Raw genomic sequence first — 18076 nt, 5'->3', positions numbered from 1 at the left:
TGAGAAAAGTATAAAGTACAATCTAAATACAACAACAACAACAACAACAACAACAACAATAATAATAATAATAATAATAATAATAATAATAATAATAATAATAATAATAATAATAATAATAAAAATTGTAGATGATCGTTGAGCCGAGCCCAGAGCTTGGCTCGATCCCTACAAACAAGAGTCTTTGACCTGTAATTAATTATTTTAATAAAAATAAAAATGGAATTGCCCTTTCTTGTAGTACTATAATTACAAGAGTTTGTGCTAAAAAACACAAAATGGAAAATAATAACACTTCTTTATTAGACTCATTCGCCTAAATTGTAGCCCAAATCCTAAATACAAATTTCGAACCAATAACTAATTTCTCTTTCTCAAAAAATGATAAAAGTTTTTCAAGCTCAAACAAGGCCAGCAAAATAATCCCTTTTCCTCTCAATCACCAACAAGTATCCCAAAATACATATTCATTTTTCTTAGCGGGCTGCTTTTTTTTGTATGAAAGTTAGCACGCCACGGCCTATAAGAGTAGCAAAGCCCAAAAGCAGTTGATGGGCCGAAATTGGGCCTAGAATTGTATTGGGCTTGAATACGTCTGTCCAAAGGCCCAATTTGAGGGCACAACATTATTGAAAATCTTGGTGATGCCATCGCTTGTAGTGACCTTGAATGAGATGGATTGGCCGTCGAGATACGAGTTGGATTGCCAATTGGCTCCCCAATTCCTCGACATCGACATCCACCCGGTTTTCGAGCCCTTGATCTCGACCGATTGGACAGATCCGCCGTTCGCCACGTTGCTGATCATCACTAGCTCGAAGTAATCGCGACCGTTGATTGTGAACCGGACCCCGCCGTGCTTCTTGCATGGAACCCTGTAGTTGAAACCCGAGCTTACTCATTAGATATCGCACATGATCTGCTTTTCCATAATTTTTTGTCACACTATATTATATCTATAGTTTTCATAATATCTTTTTTATAAAAGCGGATCGAACTTAAACTTTTTTTCTAAAAAAAAATTGGAATTAAAATTTAGATTTATCAATCATAATACCGAATTATTAAATAATAAAAAATAATTATATACCCACTTAATTTGACAAAATTAAACTAAAATATATAAAATTAAAATTAAAGAAAAAATGAAAGGAGATAAACAAAAAATTGAAAATAGAACACTAAATTTAATACACTGAATCGCAGGTGCTCTGTGACGAGCTTAGGTACACAATTTAATGTTATATTCCATTTTAATTTCCTTGCATTACTTCCCAAAAGTCGGTGTGCCTATTAAATACTTATAAAAAAAAATGATGATGATGTGATATTATATAGGCGATGGATGCACTTACCTTTGATAGATGACCGGGACGATCCCACCCCTATAGATACCGATCTTCTCCCACGCCGGCTGCGCCATGTCAAAGTGCTGCCGTGGCGGGTTGCACCACCCGCCGTTGTCGCTGGGGAGGTCGAAGTTGGGCGGGCAAAAGTTGGTGGCGGTGACGGTTACCGATACCCCCTTCTTGCACCACTTTGGGTCGGCATTGTAGTCGCACATGATCTTGAAGCATTGCCCGCACGACGCCCCGTTGTTGAACAGCGCCGTGCTCAGCGCCGCCGTCCTCGTCCCGTACCCCGCCGAATACAAGTTTCCATACCCACACGCACCCCCTAAAAGAAATAAAAATTAATTAGTATTCGACTCGGCTCAGTTCGTTTAAATTATTATTTTAAAAAGAAATCACCCCCTTTAACAATCCAAAAAAATATATACTCTTTATATTTTTAAATATTCGACTCGACTCCATTCGAGTTAAAAGTTACGCACCCATGGTGCCGGAGGCGTCGGAGCCTCCATAGAAGGTGGCGTGGGCCTGCGTCCATCCGGAGGCGGTGAAAGCAGCAGCATTGTTGATGAAGCAGCACAACACCAACACTAAATCAAAAACTCTGCTTCTTTTTGAATGCATTTTTCTTGGAGGTGAATTTAATTTGGGAATGATAAATATTGAAGATTTATTAGTGGGGTTTATATAGGTGGGGAGGGGAAGCAGAGGTCGCATGTGATGGGCCTGCAATTAGCAGAGGAAAAAAGAGAAAACTGAGGAAGAAAATCGGTGGAAAAAGAAAAGAAAATAAAAAAGATTATCTCCGAGAAATCTGAATCTCATTCAATTATTCCCACGTTCTCATCCACATGGAGGGGAAGATAGCCGTGAATGAGTGTGAGAAACACACACACAGAATTCAATGCTAGTTTCTATAGATAGAAAGGATTCAGACAGTGTGAGAGATGGCACGTGGCTTGGTTTGACCACATATGACGCAGACACACACCCATTATTCTCATGTGTAACCCACGTGCTTTTTGAGGCGCGAGTTTGTCTTCATCTCCTCTCTAATTTATTTCATTTTTATTTTTTTTCTTTGTTACAGTTTTTTATGGTTGGAATAGTGACTGTATTATTTGGAGATGTAGAGATTGTTTTGCGTCTGTTTAGTCCCACTCTTGTTGTTCGACAACAATAGTTTTTTTAATTGAATTTTTGCTGTTGGGGTCTTAAGGAGGCTCGATCTTAAGTTACATTTTGTGTGTATCTTCTAAGGTATAACTTAATAGGTTTTCTCTCTTCCTTTTTAAAATTAATATTGAATCATATAACGTTTCATATGCTATATGAAAACGCAGTACAATATTAACATACGAAGTTAGTTACTTTATTGGGTTCAACTGAAATAACAGCTTTCCTGGTAAAAGATAATTGGCAGAAGAAAAGGTGGCACCGATTGCAAATTATTAGTACAAAATAGGTACTTAGGTAGTCAAATTCACAAATTAGATCCTAATTAATACAGTATAACTTAGGATTTGACTAGAGGTTAGATGAAAAAGTCGGCGGGCTTGATCTCGATCAATACACATTTGTGACATTATACATAAATTTAGTATATCAAAGTAAGTTATATCACGTAATTTTCATTATATACTCTCTAAACCATTTTATCGATTATTCCGTCCTTTGTTATAGGTATTTAAGTATTTAGATATTCACAGTAAATTGTGTTGAATATATAATGCAACTTGACACATATTGCGGTGGTGAGCCATGTCCATGAGTGGTGGAGCTATTGCCCTACCTCAATTTTGTTGAAGTATATATCTAGATTTCTTCTATGATGTACTTCCTTCGTCCACGAAATAACTCTTATTTTTTTTGGACGTCCATAAAAGAACTTTCTATCTATTTTTGGACTATATCCCACTACTTGTAAATATCTTATTAACCTTATTTTTAACTTTTTTATCACTTCCAATACTAATTAAAATATTTTTTCATCATTTTTAATACACTCAACAATATTTTTCTTACACTCCTGGGTGACTAATAAAACTTACTTGGTGCACCATACTAGAGTTAGTAAATCCTTATTTTTTCATTGTCATATCTTTTTAGGGTGCGTTTTCTTTGATTGTAAATTTATCATGAAAAAATAAGGGATGAATAAAATTTCACCATTTATATCCTTCCTTACTTTTTCCCTATTTTCTACATAGAATTTAACCCTTACTTATTCCTCATTTTCACTATAATAAAAAGGATAATATTAGTGTCAATAGGTAAAATTGTCCACTTGTTGTAAAATTAAAAATGTCAATTTCTTATAAAAACTTGATCTTATGCCCAAATTAAAGTGAAGAGTCGAAATTGCCCTTGGATGTTGATGGCTTTACATCATTTTTTGTGTAAAGTCTTACATTTTTCTGACACAAGTACAAATGTGTAAGAAAAAATTGTAGGTTGCCACCTGGATGGCAACCTACTTTTTCTTGTAACAAATTAAAAATTTCAATAAAAAAGTAGCTTGTCGGTCGGAAAAGTAGGTTGTCGCCTGGATGACAACCTACTTTTCCGACAGTTGACTATTTTTGTCACATACAAGTACATTGATTATGACATTAAGGATAATTTAGTCAACTAGGGCATAAACATAATAGTTTTATAAAAGTGGACATTTTTTGTTACAACTTAACAAAAGTGGGCATTTTAAATTTTTGCTCATAATATTATTCCTCCATTTTTGGTGTGATAATATTATCTATCCTTTAGAGTAAAAATAAGGAATGAGTAACAGTCAAATTCTATTTTGTAGGAAATGACGGAAAAGAAAGGAATGATTTAAAAGGTGAAATTTTGTTTATCCCTCATTTTCCCATGATAAATTTATAACCAAAGAGAACGCACACTTAGATGACATTTATTTTACATGGTTGATAAGGTGTATGATAGAGTATTTTTATCTTCAAGAGAAGGATTTCTCGAATCACATTTTTTCAATTGGATAAAATTAAGCAAAATTCACTCAATTGATTGAAATAATTAAGGATTTTGGAATATCCTAAAGTTTCAATCCATCTAAATAAATAAGGGATTAACCTTATTTTTTTTATCTATAAAAACTAATCCTCCAAATTAAACGTACTGTTACCTTATTTCAAGTAGTAATTTTGTAAATTTAATTGCTCATTCATCCAAAATCGGCTAAGAGCAAGTAAATACATTATATTCATCCACTCAAAAATGTAGATTTAAAATTTACAATTTAATTCTATTAAAAATATGGAATACCATTTTCAATTATTATTTTACTGGCTAAGAACAAGTAAATACATTATATTCATCCACTCAAAAATGTAGATTTAAATTTTACAATTTAATTCTATTAAAAATATGGAATACCATTTTCAATTATTATTTTACTAAGCATTAATTTCACATTCAAATTTCCAATAACTCTAACCCGGTATCGGTTACGGATTATCCATAATAGAGAGATCAATCTATGAAGAGTTTATGAGAGCTAGAAATATTTTGGTCACAAACAATCCCACTTCAACAATGAGTCATTCTAATAATGCAATTCTTGACAGCTTTCGTGGTAGGTTTGTAATTTAATTGAAAAATGTAAAAATCCATTCAGGAAAATTCAAACATCGAATTCTTATATACATAAAATAGAAAAAAAAAAAATCAAGTTCAGTTTCACCGTTCTACTCTTACGAAAAATGAAATTTTGATGTGCTGCAACTTGCAAAGGTACATAATTTTTGTTGGTATGGAATAAAATTTAAATTATAAAATATATATGGGCAAGTCATCGATTATTCTTATTGTTACTTAATTGACCAAATACGATGGTTTCAGAATAATAAAATTAATCACAATGTATGTACTATACTTTCCATTGGGATGCGTAAAAGGAATAAAATTTATCCAGAAAATAACGTAAAAGGGATTAGGGGGAATCACAAGTTGTCACGTTCTTGAACACTTAGCCATGTGAAGACACCTACGTCTACGTGGGCCATGAGCTACAGATTAATACTCCCTCCGTCCACGAAAAACATGCCACAATTTCCTTTTTCGTCCGTCCACAAAAAATATGCCACATCCATTTTTAGTAGTAGGGTCCACACTATTCCACTCACATTTAAAGTGGGACCCTTACTCCACTACCAACTTCACTCACATTTTATTAAAACCCGTGCCGAAAGCAAAGTGACATGTTTTTCGTGGACGGAGGGAGTACTATTATACCAATAAATAAGCATATTCCTCAAATTAACAAATTTAATTACAATTTGGCTATAAATCAGCTACGCTAATAATAGCCGATGACGACCTAATCAGGTATTAAAAACCCGATTATAAAAGTTCCAATCATTGCGTAAAATGATTGACACCTTAGAAAAATGGAATAACTACAACTGTTTAAGTCCCACTCATTGGTACGAAATTAGGTTTTTAAATTATTTTGTTTCTAGTAAATAGTAAATTTTTAAAAATCAGTAACAGAGGACTCGAATTTTAATATTAATAATTTTATCACTAGATCAACACATACATATATAAGGTGGTCTCCCGTGAAATCGATTTCACGGTTAAATCGATTTTTCGAATGACACAACTTCAACATACAAATAACATTTTAACATTTCACAATGACACTACTTCAACATACAAATGACACTTTAAAATGTTACGGTGTCATTTGTATGTTGAAGTAGTGTAATTGTGAAACCGATTTCACCGCGAAACTGATTTCACGGAAGTTTTTGTGAATATATTTTTGGTAAGGTTATAGATATTACTCAATACCGAAACATTTAAATATTTTTTTAGGATTCCATTTATAGATAAATAGCATAATCTTCATATATATTTTTCATGTTTTCATATAACAAACTCTATAACAAGCAACTAGTAGATCACAACAAATTTCTAATTAATTAAAAATAGATTTTCTGATTGCTAATACGATATGGATCTCCCATTTCAACATCATAATCACTTGGGGTAGCATTAATTTTCGCACATTTTTCTCTAAATCCCCAATAATATAGTTCATTAGTGAGCATTTATTTTCAAGAATTAGTTTAGATTAATAAAAATAATAATAAGATGAATTGCTTGTCTATTTTGATAGATTAGATATTTGAGATAGAGGGAAATCTTTTTTTAGCCCTAGTTCATAATATACAAAAGTTATATAGCCCTAGTTCATAATATACAAGTTATACAACCTTTTTGGCTTAAAATACTATTATACCCTTAGATTTATTTTTATTCCACAAAATCAAAATTAAAGTAAATTCTCTCTCTCTCTCACCTAAATCGGCTCTCTCTCTCTCTTCCTCTCAAATATTGCGCCGCCCAGCCCATTCCCATCGCCGTCGCCGCCCGGTTGCCGCCGCCCATCCCGCCTCGTTGCCGTTGCGCGACCTACCCCAACGTCAAAGCCACGCCCCGCCGCCGTCGTCACAGCGCGACCAGCCCCATCGCCGTAGGTTTAGTTGTCGCCGCCCATCCCGCCGCGACCTGCCCCAACGTCAAAGGCCCGCCCCGTCGCCGTCGTCACAGTGCCGCCCCAGTGAACTAAGGCTCTCACTTGCTCGATTGCCCCAAATAAGAGAGCAGGTACCATCTCTCTCTCTCTCACTTGCTCGATTGCCGGCCTAGTGAACTAGGGCTGGGTTTTGAGCCCTAGTTCGTGACGGTTCGGGGGCTTCGGTGGCGAACGAGGACGACGGGTTAAGGGGGCTTCGACGACGACTAGGCGTGGCTGGGTGTCCGGCGCTCGACGGCGGGGCAGAACAGGTGGCGCGACGGGGGCGGCAGAACAGGTCGCGCGCGATGGGATTGGCTGGGCATTCGTGCGCGCGACGGAGGGGCGTGGCTAGCCTTCGACGACGATGGGACGGAGCTGCTCCGGCGACTGGAACGACGCTGCGGCGGCGACTGGACGATTGGAAGGAAAATTCTATGAAATTCGGCGGCAGTTACGGACGAAAAGAATGAAAGGTGTAAAGAAGAAAAGAAAGAAATTATGTGAAGAAGAAAAGAAAGAAATTGTTTAAATAAAAATAAAAATATAATATAAAATAAAAGTATTAAAAAATCAAAGGGCACTCTAGTCTTTTAAGTTAAAAATGGTTGTCTAACTTATGTATTACTATAAAGTAGGGCTATATAACTTGTGTTTTTATGAAAAATGGTCATATGTGATAATTCCCACTTTGAGATATCACATGACTCCTGATAATTTATATTATTATATTTGGGTTAAATTTTACTTAATTTATCCAATTAAAATGTAAAATTAAAAAATCTTAATCTTACAAATAAAAATATTCACTTTAATATATCTCATAAATTATTCAAAATAATCACTCCAATCCGAAAGTTTAAATTCTTAATATCGGTCACAACGTTTAATTTTTCAGAACCCCAAATCTTAAAATCAAAACAAATGAGGCCTACAAAAAAGTGATTTAAAAAGTTTTCTCGAACAGACTTCTCTTTTTAAAGCCTCTATATTTAAAATCATAATAAAAGTAATATAGACATCTATATAAATGGTATTATAATTCTATACCATCTTTTTGGCTTAAATAATGTAACACCATATTAAACTGCAAATACCTAATACTAGCATTCTTTATGTGAAACGTTTACTCTGTGTGGTAGACCATATAAATAAAATACACGATAAAGTATTTTAAAAAATAAATTATAAAATAAGTTCAAAATTAATTAATTTATCATGGTAAATGACAAATTAATCTATATTATTTTCACTTATCTATCTCATCACTCAAAATAAACATACATGACTAGGGTGTAATCGAATTGAGTAAAACCGAATAACGTTATGCTAAAGTTTGATTTGTTTAGTATCGAGTCAGATTCCGAACTTTATTTATCGAATACATTGAGGCTCATGAACTTAATCGAGCTCATACGAAATTTAGAGTCAAAGGGTTTTTTAGGACAGTAACTTAGATTGATTCGGAAATTAGGACAATAACTTTCGAACTTGTAAAAATAGGACACTAATTAATAAGTGTTGCACCCGCAGGACATTTCTCGGCCAATTATCGAATTTTCGGACTCTCCCGCATGGACCAAGCACATGAAATACTATCTGGAGCCGTAAAAATGATGCTTGCCACATAATCAACCCCTCCGTGCGGGTGGTTGTCATGTGCTTGATCCGTGCAAAAAAATCCCAAAAATTCAATAATTGACCCATAAATGTCCTATGAGTGCAACGCTTATTAATTAGTGTCCTATTTTTACAAGTCCAAAATTAATTTTGTCCTAATTTCCAAATCAACCTAAGTTATTGTCCTAAAAACCCTCTGACTCCGAAATTTAGATGACTTTCTAAATTTATATTTATATTTATATTCAAAATATTGATTATTTTCTTTCAAAAATAAATTATTTCATTCAAAATAATATATATATATATATATATTAATTATTCTTTCTAACAAATAGAATTGATTAGAAATTTAATACAATTATTATAAATTTTAATAGATAAATATAAGTTGTACCTACTAATTATCTATATTTTTCAAGTTGAATCACTTAGAGAATATGTTCACTAGCTAACGAGCCGAATACTACCAAACTCAAGTTTAATTTATTTATACACAAAATCTTGGGTACACCTGGGTGTACCGTACAACCGGGTTGACCCGTACCCAAAATAATATTATTTATATGGGTTGGATCAGAATATGGATTCAAATCAGGGTGCGGGTCAAAATTTAAGTGAATGTATAACCCGGTTGTACGGTACACCCGAGTGTACCCAAGACCACCTCTTATTTATATATCGAACTTACTAAACAAACTTAAATGAGTTTTTTCGAAATCGAGCGAATAATTTGCGAACAATTTGATTTGTCAGCAACTCTAAAGACCCTCCTCAACTAGGGGTGTAAGTGAGTCGAGCTAGCTCGCGAGCTACTCGGGATCGACTCGAAAATTACTCGAAATCGATTCGATATAAGTCGAGTCGAGCTCGAGCTCGAGCTACTCGACTAGGTATCGAGCTCGAGTTCGAGTTTCACCATACTCGACTCGTTAGGCTCGCGAGCCTAATCGAGCTTTCAAACAAATTATGATTTTGTCCCTATATTATAGCTTAATTACTAATATAGCTCATAATATATACAATTTGTTGAAGCATGTATGAGACGAGCTTAAACGAGCTCGAGCTCACCGAGCCTAAACGAGCTCGAGTTCGATTAAGATTCAATAATCGAGTCGAACCGAGTCGAGCTCGAGCGAGTCGAATATGCAATCGAGTCGAGCTCGAGCTCAAAAATCTCAAACTCGAGCGAGTCGAGCTCGAGCTCGAGCTTGATACATATAGACCGAGCTCGAGCTCGAGTATGTCAATACTCGACTCGACTCGGCTCATTTACACCCCTATCCTCAACAACTCTTACTTCTTTTGTTTCCACTTCATTTTATTCAACCGACCACTTGATTATCTAGCTCGTGCACACACAAATACTCCGGACCACTTGCATAAATATATAAATAATTACAGTACTTAATCTATAAAATAATTACACTTTTGTACTCTTAGATTCACATCACATAATGGATATATACAATTATAAGATCACGAAGATAAGAGCTAAGGTTTTATTATAACACAACCTTATATATATAATGCCAAACAAAAGTTGGCAACATGGTCCAAACCTAATTAGAAGCAACAACCAACTTCCCACAATCAAAATCAGCCATTCTCACAAAGGGCTCAACGGTAAACTTAGACAAAAACATCTTCCTAAAGAAGCTCACCACTTTGTTATCACTCTCTTGCAACTTACCAACAACATATGCTGTGCTCACAAGGCTAAAGCTTCTCCACCTCCTCTCCTTCCCATACCTCTCCAACCCCTTTGCCATCTTCGCGCAATCCTCCTCGTCTCCCTCCTCCGACAGAGCTCCACCCAGGCACCTTGCAAGAACCACTGCGTCCTCAATAGCTGAGCACCCACCTTGACCTAGATCCGGGGTCATCGGATGCAGGGCGTCCCCGGCCACACACACTCCGTTCCTCACAATGTCTCCGAACAAAATGTTCCACGGCGACCTAAACTTCAGATGCGCGGACGAGATGTTGGCTAGCTCGGTCCTCTCCACCACATCCATCACATGTTTACGAGCACTGCCGATTTTGCTGATCACAAACTGCTTCATTTTTGAGGGATCACGCTCGCTCTCATCATCTACGCCAAACCAAAAACATGATTGTTAACAAACTTGTTTTTACTATTGTTTGCATTATAATGTCTAGGGTTGATCATGTTTTGCATCTCTAATTTTTTTACGTTTTTCAAAAAATGTTCTCAAATTTTAGCGTTTTCGAATCCAACGACCAAATGATGAATTACCTTATCAGATAATTACATAAGTTTTGTTCACCTCGCTCACTAAGTGACGCCTTTCAACAAAAATAAAAATCCACATAATCACACTCTAAGTTCTCAAAATGATGAGATATATAGAGAGAGCATAACTCAGAGTGAGATTAATTACGTGGAATTTTAATTTTATTGTATATTGTATTTTTTGGTGAAACAAAGTAGTTGAGTGGAAAAAAATTCCAATTAAGAATTCGAAAAGCGACTAATCATTCCATCATCAAATTCTCCAAACACGGGACGGAAATCAAAATTTTCTAAAACTTATGGGTTTGTGAATAAAAAACATCAGAGGAGGACATTTTTTTTGAAAAATGCTAAAGTTTGGGACACAACATTATCAACCCTAACATAATTAACCGTAACGTAAACGACCAAAACTTAGTCGAACAAATTAGGAGCAAATTCATTGACTCACATTTGAAAAGTGATGGAGTGAAAGTGCAGAACCAGTATATGCCCTTGCCATCACAAGGTACAAAGCCGATGCGCACACCTCCACCAAAGTAGGCATACAACTTGGGCTCGAAGCCGTGGCCGTCTGGATACACCACGTAGCCTCTGATGGCTGCCCGCGCAGCGCTGACCGGACTCTTGAGCCCCAGCCATTGCGCCACCATTGAGTTCACTCCATCACATCCCAGCAACGCCTAGCATTTACTTTTGATGATTAGCTTAGATAAATAAAAATAATAAGTTTTTTTATTATTTACTTTGATAATTTCTACCATTTGAATTAATTCTATATCATATTGATACAGTGCGATTGGAGAAATCCTAGTAATAAAATTTAAAAAAATCTCAATCATGTATCTTATCAATCAAAAATAAATAAATGCCCTCCTAATTTTTTGCAAACAAACTCATGTTTTTTTTTTCCCCTTATTTTACCTTAGTTCTGAAAATAGAGCCATCTGAAAGATGCACTAATTTGAAGTTACCAGATTCCTCAATGCAAACAATCTTGGAAGAGTATCTCACACTCCCTTGTGGCAATTCTCTCTCTAGAAGCTCTAGTAAGTCTGTCCTTCTCACACATCTGCTCTCAAACTTGCCTCTACATGTTACAGATAATAGATCATTTAACATCTACGGCAAATAAAATAGGGGTAATTAAGGTCTAAATACAATTACGTTGTTTAGTGCATCGACCATTTAAGTATATACAGACATTTCAGGCATCCACCTCAGCATTAATTTGGGTGCAAGCAATTGACTACCGCGTGAAGAATTAGAATAATTTAAAATTTGTATTTAGTTCACTTGCTAAGACACAATTTGGTAAAAGTTTTGTGTATTTAGACGCAATTCACTCTAAGACTGGGAAATCATTTTTTTTTCAAGAACAACCAACTTACAGCTTGAAATCTGTCTCAACGCCCTGCTCTGGACTAGAAGAGGTGGAATCCAAGCTACCGACTTCGAAACTAACACGAAATCAAACCAGCAAATTAATCAGCAAACGAATTGAAATATAAATAACACAAATTGTAGATGCGAATACCCTTGAATCGGGAGAGAATCGGCTCTCATGGCGTCGCCGATTCCGACTGCATCTAGAGCTATCCACGCGTTCGTCCACATGGTTAGGGCGAACCCCGTGGTTCTCAATCCATCCGACGCTTCCAAAACCAAGCTCCGAATCCCCAATCTTCACACAATCATTTCGTCAAACAGTTGGGGTGCATGAAAACACAATTTGTTGAAGGAAGTACCTGTGAAGTCCGAGAGCTGTGGTGAGGCCAGCTATGCCGCCTCCGACTATCAAAATATCTTGCTCGTGGATCGTGGCTTCCATTTGGGTCTTCGTTACCGAGAATCGGAGCGTGATGAAGAAGAGAAGTTGTAGTTTTGGATGAATCTGCGCTCTGTTTTTATAGGGAATGATGATTTATGCCGTGATCGAAGACGAATGCAAATTGGCTATCGCATTGACCGGAATTGGGTAACACGGTATGGGGCGGTATGTGATGAATAATTTTTATTTTTAAACTTAAAATCAATCTTCTATTTAATCTTATGGATATTTTCTTTTTCTTTTTTACAAGGAGGGTCATTAACAATTCTTCAAATTAATATTATAGATAAATAATTTTATTAATTGGAACGTACTGAATATGTGATGCATGGTTTTAGACATAAAGTGATCCATATATTGAATTGATGTAGGATTTTAGTTGCATAAATGTTTTAATATATAAAAATATATAGTTGGAAAGGATTGGGAGTATTGTGATTTGTTCTTCTTGCAGTGCTTTATCTGCTGCTCCTCCTCATTCATTATAAATATCGTTTGGCGATGTCGACATTTTGAATTTTCATACCAAATGTAACCTTATTCACTTCCATTAATGTCGGTTTTCATTTTCATTATTTTTGTTTTATACCCAAAAAAATGGATGTCAAAAAGAAAAGAAAAAACTTTAAATAAAGTTAGCTTAAAATAATACTCTCTCCGTCTCACTATCTCTTAATTCTTTTGGACACGGAGATTGAAAAATTTATTTTTGAAGTGAAGAGTGGTGTGGTTTACATCAATTAAGCATTTTAAAGAAGTATGCCTTTTTCACTTAAAATAGAAAACGAGCATACAAAGGGAGTACTTTTTTTACTAATAAATATATACAATCACAAAAATGATCACTCTCCATCCATAAAAAATTATTCACATTGTAGATTATATAAATTTTAATAAAATATTAGCGGAGTAAGAATCTTACTTTACAGTATAAGTGAAATTATATGGACTCTATCTATTATTATAAATGAAAGTGATAAATTTTTAGTGGACGAATCGAAAAAGACTATGATGATGTTTTTATGATTGAAGAAATTATATAAAGTGAATGGAAGGACTAATATGTTTTGTTCTCGAGCCTACGGATTGAAATTTTCATATACAAAGACTATGCATCCGCACCAGTAACTAATGATTAACTATTAATTAAAAATCTATTAGTTTCAATTAGAATTTAATTTGATTAAAGTTTAATTGTTGATTAATTAAATTACAAATAAATAAAAGGCATTGGGCCCGGTTGCTGCATCCAACCTACCGACTCTTTTAGATATTGCGAGGCTTTGTACACAGTCATTAAATTATTGAACTTCCCAACTTTTTTCTCTCTCTAAACTTTGGAAAGTGGAATCAACTATAGGGAATCAAAAGGTTCACTTTCCCAATAAATGTTTTATTGAGGGTGTTTGACTAAGCTTATTTTAAAGAGTTTATAAGTTTTTGGAGTTTATAAAATATTTTAAAAATTTATAAGATGTCATTTTTAAGAGCTTATAAGTTGTCAAAGTGTTTGAATAATTGAGCTTATAAATTAGAGAGAGAATATATTTTTTTAAAGAGAGAAAATCGAAAAAAAATAAACTTAAATGATAAAAATATTTTAATAAAAGGCATTGGGCCCGGTTGCTGCATCCAACCAGTACCGACATCTTATAAAGACCTTCACCAATCCAATATTTTAATAAAAAAAATTATTTCTCTTTGTTTCACATATACAACCAAATATGTAGGCTTACATTTGAATAGTGATGGATTGAAAATGCAATACCAATACACAACCTTGTCATCACAAGGCACAAACGCGTAGGCATAGATCTTGGGCTCGAAAACATGGCCATCATGATACGCGACGAAGCCTCTGATGACTGATCGCGCATCACTAACTGGACTCCCGGAGCCCCAACCATGAATTCACTCCTTTGCATCCGATCAATGCCTTTCAATTTTTTTTTTTTTAATGTTAAGACAACATAAAATTTGTTGTTTCAGGTTTTGTTGGTTTGTAGGCAAACTCAATTTTTTTTTTACTTACCTCCCTTAGTTCTGAAAATAGGGCCATCTGCGAGGTGTACTAATTTGAAGTTGGTAGGTTCCTCAATGCAATCAATCTAGGAAGAATATCTCACACTCCCTTGTAGCAATTCTCTCTCTAGAATTCCTTACAAGTCTGCTTTTTTAACAAATCTGCTTTCCGACTTGTCACTACATGTCAAATATGAATGTGAAAAATAATTATGTTTCGACCTTCAAGCAGAAACAGAACATGGGCAAATAATTGATTTCTACATCAAGAAACCAACTTACAGCTTGAAATCTGCCTCATGGCTGGAATATAAGCAACTGGCTTCAAAACTAACGCGAAGAACCAGCAAATAAGCCAACAAAACGACATAATATAAGGCGATTTTGAGCTGTGAATATGCAAGAGCCACGCCTACCCTTAAATCGGAATAGACTTGGCCCTCACAGCATCTCCAATCCCTACTGCATCTAGAGCTATCCATGCATTACCCAACATGGTTAGGGCAAAGCCCGTGTTCCAAAACCAGACTCCGAATGCCCAACCTGCACAATCATAATATCAAACAGTTGATGTGCATGAAACTCAATTTTGTTGAAGGAGGTACCTGTGGAGTCCCAGAGCTGTAGTAAGGCCAGCTACGCAGCCTCCAACTACCAAAATATCTTCGTACATTGCAGGCTCCATTTGTCTCATTGTAGTGTAGGATTGAGATGAATGTGTTATCTGCTTTCAAGTGAAAGTTTTTCTTATGGAAAACACATGAAAATTGGGGCCAGCTGCCTAAATTTGCACAATGTTAGTTATAGACTTAAAGCTGTCTCTTTGATTAATGTATGATTTTGACTGCACAGCCAATACATATCAAGCCTTGGTGGAGGAATCCATTTGGGTACGTGTTGTCTGCTTTCAAGTTTTGTTTTTATCTATAGCTAGAGCCAAGTCGAGTCTAATATCAAAAGTTCAAGCTGTAATTTTTAAGAACTCAAGCTCGAGCTTGATTACTTTTTATTATTGAATAACTCCAATTATGGTTCTAAACATTAGGAAATATAAGAATCATGCATGGTGAAAAAGTAAAAAATACCACCTAATCTTAAAACATGGTATAAATTATAAAGACTTCTTACTAATTCAAGATACATATCATATCTTGAATCGAATATATTAATAAGATTTCTCAATAACTTGCACTTGCACATGTTCTCAATAATTCTGGCAATAACGAAACTAATACAAATTGAACGAAATCCAGATAAATTGGAATTATAGCCCACGCTTAGGTGAGACTTGCTCTGATGCCTCAGCTTTGCCACTCGGACAAGACCTCATCGGTGGACCATTAAACAAGCAACACCGATTTTTTGTAATCTCACGACAAGCAGTCACAAAAATAATACGAACACGAACATGCTTCCAAATGTCACAATTCTCAGCAGAAAAGCAATACAAGGCTAAAATCTACAAGAGTAATTAATAAGCTGGATATCCATATATATTGAACATACCAGTTCCTCAAGCATCAGCTTAAAGCTTCAATGCCTTTCGCCCTCGACATGTATCTCCGAGTGATGTGTTCTTCGCCAATCTCATCATAATAAGGCCTAATAAATTTGTCAAAAAATTTATCATCTGTAAAAGAAGTAACAGCAGAAAGACTCGGCCACTTTGCAATCAGATTCCTAATTTCCAGAAGCCTCAGAATTTGCAGCCGCGGCTCAAGCCTCTTTTCGATGCTGCACCCGAGCACTGACGGGCAAGTGACAATGCTGGACATATTGTACTTGCTGGTAGCAACCAGAAGATCTATCACATTCTTAATTTTATTTCCAGAAACCCCAAAAACTGTTGGTTGCTTCCTAAGAATCACGAACAAGTCATTATCAGAAAATCCCAAATTGCGGAGACTTTGCCACTTCACTTCCCACATCCTCTTACTCTTAAGGGCAAATAAACCAACAAGAAAAATGAAATTGACAGAAGCCTTAGATGCCCCAATTTCTATGGCCTTGTCTACAGATTTCCTCATAATATGAGGCTTCACCAAGAAGCATCTCGGCCGAATATAGAGGAAGTGTTGGATACGCTCCATAGGTATACCGCAGCTCTTGAGGATTTCCACATTCGGCATTAAGGATTCATCCAAATCTGTTGTCAAAAACCAGGCAGATCTTTTCAAAAGTCTGGCCACTTCATGACCAGATTCGAGGAAATCTTTGAGCTTGGATAATGAAGGAATGATCCTATTCTTCGTGCTTGAACGTAACATCGAAATATGACTGAAAATTATTCGGGCAATCTCCTCGGGAGAAAGGCCCAAGTCTTGGAATACGTTGAATTTGAATCTGATGCGCTCAATTCTAAACCCTAGAATCGGAGGATAATAGATGACGATTTTCTCGAGCTGAGTAGTCGTAAAGCTATTCTCTTTGAAGAAGGATAGTACTGAATCGGCTCTTTTAGGGCATCTAGATTTGGGGGAACGTGATGCAGCTAGTGAAGCCGATTCGGGAGAGAAGTGGTGTTTGTTGACCAATACATCGTAGATTTTAAGGTTAGGGATCTGTCTTTCCACTTTCGAAGTGGAGAAGAATTGGAATGCGGGAAAGAAATGAAGATTTGAGTTGCTGAGAAATGAATTAGGGTTCAAACGTAAACAGGAGAGGTTCTTGCGTGCAATTGCAATCATGTTGATTGATATAAATAGAATGTGTGTTCGGAAATGAAAGGGACTTGCCTGCAAAATCAAAGACTCAAAGCTTGTCGATTGAGGGTTTTTGAACCAGCGCCGTCGCCATGGCAGGGAGGGAAGAAGCTTTAGTTTCAATAGTCCAACAGATCATTTTTGCTTAAAGTTGCCGAAAATAAATCATTTTTCGGAAATTTGTGATAGTTTCCAAAAATACACGGTGGATTAATTTAGTGAGAATATACTGTATAAAATTAACTTAAAAATGAAGTAAATGTTAGTCAAAAAAAGAGAAATTCTCCTATTTTTCAGAGATTTTTTTCCCCTGGTATTCTAAGTTCGAAAAAGAAAAGGGAAAACCTATTTGGCCATATTATGGTTGACCTATAAAATCTATGTATTTAATTTATAATATTTAAAATAAAATTAGGATTTAGTTAGTGTTATTTTTCACACATTGTAGCTAATTTTTTTTTTAATATTTTTTTATAATTTTTTTACTTAAACAAAAATAAAAAATAAAAAATTGCAATGTGTATGTGTTGATATTGGAAATAGTCATTTGAGGAAATAAACATAATATTTGACCAATAATTGAAAAAACATAAAATCTGGACATTTATTACCTGTAAAGACTGTTTTGCCCTTAATTAGGGTGGACTGGATTCAGATCGAATTCGGATTTGTGCGGGTTAGGTACATATGGTACTATTAGTATCGTACGTGCCAACCGGAAAAAAAAAAAATCTAAGTAAATAGGTACTTATG

The 18076-nt window shown here is 35.4% G+C and overlaps 2 protein-coding genes across 6 annotated transcripts; both read right to left on the bottom strand.

Moving 5' to 3' along the window:
- Positions 1 to 279: 279 nt before the first annotated feature.
- On the bottom strand, positions 280 to 2200 carry LOC130994300 (expansin-A11-like). Its single transcript, XM_057919349.1, has 3 exons — positions 1835 to 2200; positions 1356 to 1677; positions 280 to 875 (listed from the first exon to the last, which is right to left on the bottom strand). The coding sequence occupies exons 1-3, from the start codon at positions 2067 to 2069 to the stop codon at positions 569 to 571; spliced, it is 864 nt and encodes a 287-aa protein (XP_057775332.1). The 5' UTR covers positions 2070 to 2200; the 3' UTR covers positions 280 to 568.
- Positions 2201 to 9990: 7790 nt separating this feature from the next.
- On the bottom strand, positions 9991 to 17515 carry LOC130994061 (monooxygenase 2-like). 5 transcript variants are annotated; one of them, XM_057919102.1, is made up of 9 exons: positions 16128 to 17462; positions 15227 to 15345; positions 14904 to 15164; positions 12517 to 14801; positions 12306 to 12452; positions 12160 to 12228; positions 11693 to 11858; positions 11220 to 11451; positions 9991 to 10606 (listed from the first exon to the last, which is right to left on the bottom strand). In XM_057919102.1, exons 4-9 carry the CDS (start codon positions 12597 to 12599, stop codon positions 10074 to 10076), a joined length of 1230 nt encoding a protein of 409 aa, XP_057775085.1. In that variant the 5' UTR covers positions 12600 to 14801; positions 14904 to 15164; positions 15227 to 15345; positions 16128 to 17462; the 3' UTR covers positions 9991 to 10073. The 5 variants fall into 5 exon arrangements, 2 of the variants coding, with proteins under 2 accessions (XP_057775085.1, XP_057775082.1); XM_057919099.1 differs by having other exon boundaries at positions 15227 to 17515; XR_009091763.1 differs by lacking the exons at positions 9991 to 10606; positions 11220 to 11451; positions 11693 to 11858; positions 12160 to 12228; positions 12306 to 12452 and having other exon boundaries at positions 14261 to 14801; positions 16128 to 17491.
- Between the last annotated feature and the right edge of the window lie 561 nt (positions 17516 to 18076).

Source organism: Salvia miltiorrhiza, chromosome 1 (assembly GCF_028751815.1).
Source record: "Salvia miltiorrhiza cultivar Shanhuang (shh) chromosome 1, IMPLAD_Smil_shh, whole genome shotgun sequence".
Taxonomy (NCBI): Eukaryota; Viridiplantae; Streptophyta; class Magnoliopsida; order Lamiales; family Lamiaceae; genus Salvia; species Salvia miltiorrhiza.
This window is presented reverse-complemented; position numbering and strand designations above follow the sequence as displayed.

Excerpts from the sequence above, each read along its gene's own strand:
- LOC130994061 (XM_057919099.1), bottom strand. The coding sequence starts at position 12,599 with ATGGAAGCCACGATCCACGAGCAAGATATTTTGATAGTCGGAGGCGGC. Across the intron at positions 11,859-12,159 it reads GTTGAGACAGATTTCAAGCT|AGGCAAGTTTGAGAGCAGAT; the intron begins GTAAGTTGGTTG and ends TGTAACATGTAG. Across the intron at positions 10,607-11,219 it reads CACTCCATCACTTTTCAAAT|ATGATGAGAGCGAGCGTGAT; the intron begins GTGAGTCAATGA and ends GGTTTGGCGTAG.
- LOC130994300 (XM_057919349.1), bottom strand. The coding sequence starts at position 2,069 with ATGCGACCTCTGCTTCCCCTCCCCACCTATATAAACCCCACTAATAAA. Across the intron at positions 1,678-1,834 it reads CGACGCCTCCGGCACCATGG|GGGGTGCGTGTGGGTATGGA; the intron begins GTGCGTAACTTT and ends TATTTCTTTTAG. Across the intron at positions 876-1,355 it reads GTCCCGGTCATCTATCAAAG|GGTTCCATGCAAGAAGCACG; the intron begins GTAAGTGCATCC and ends TTTCAACTACAG.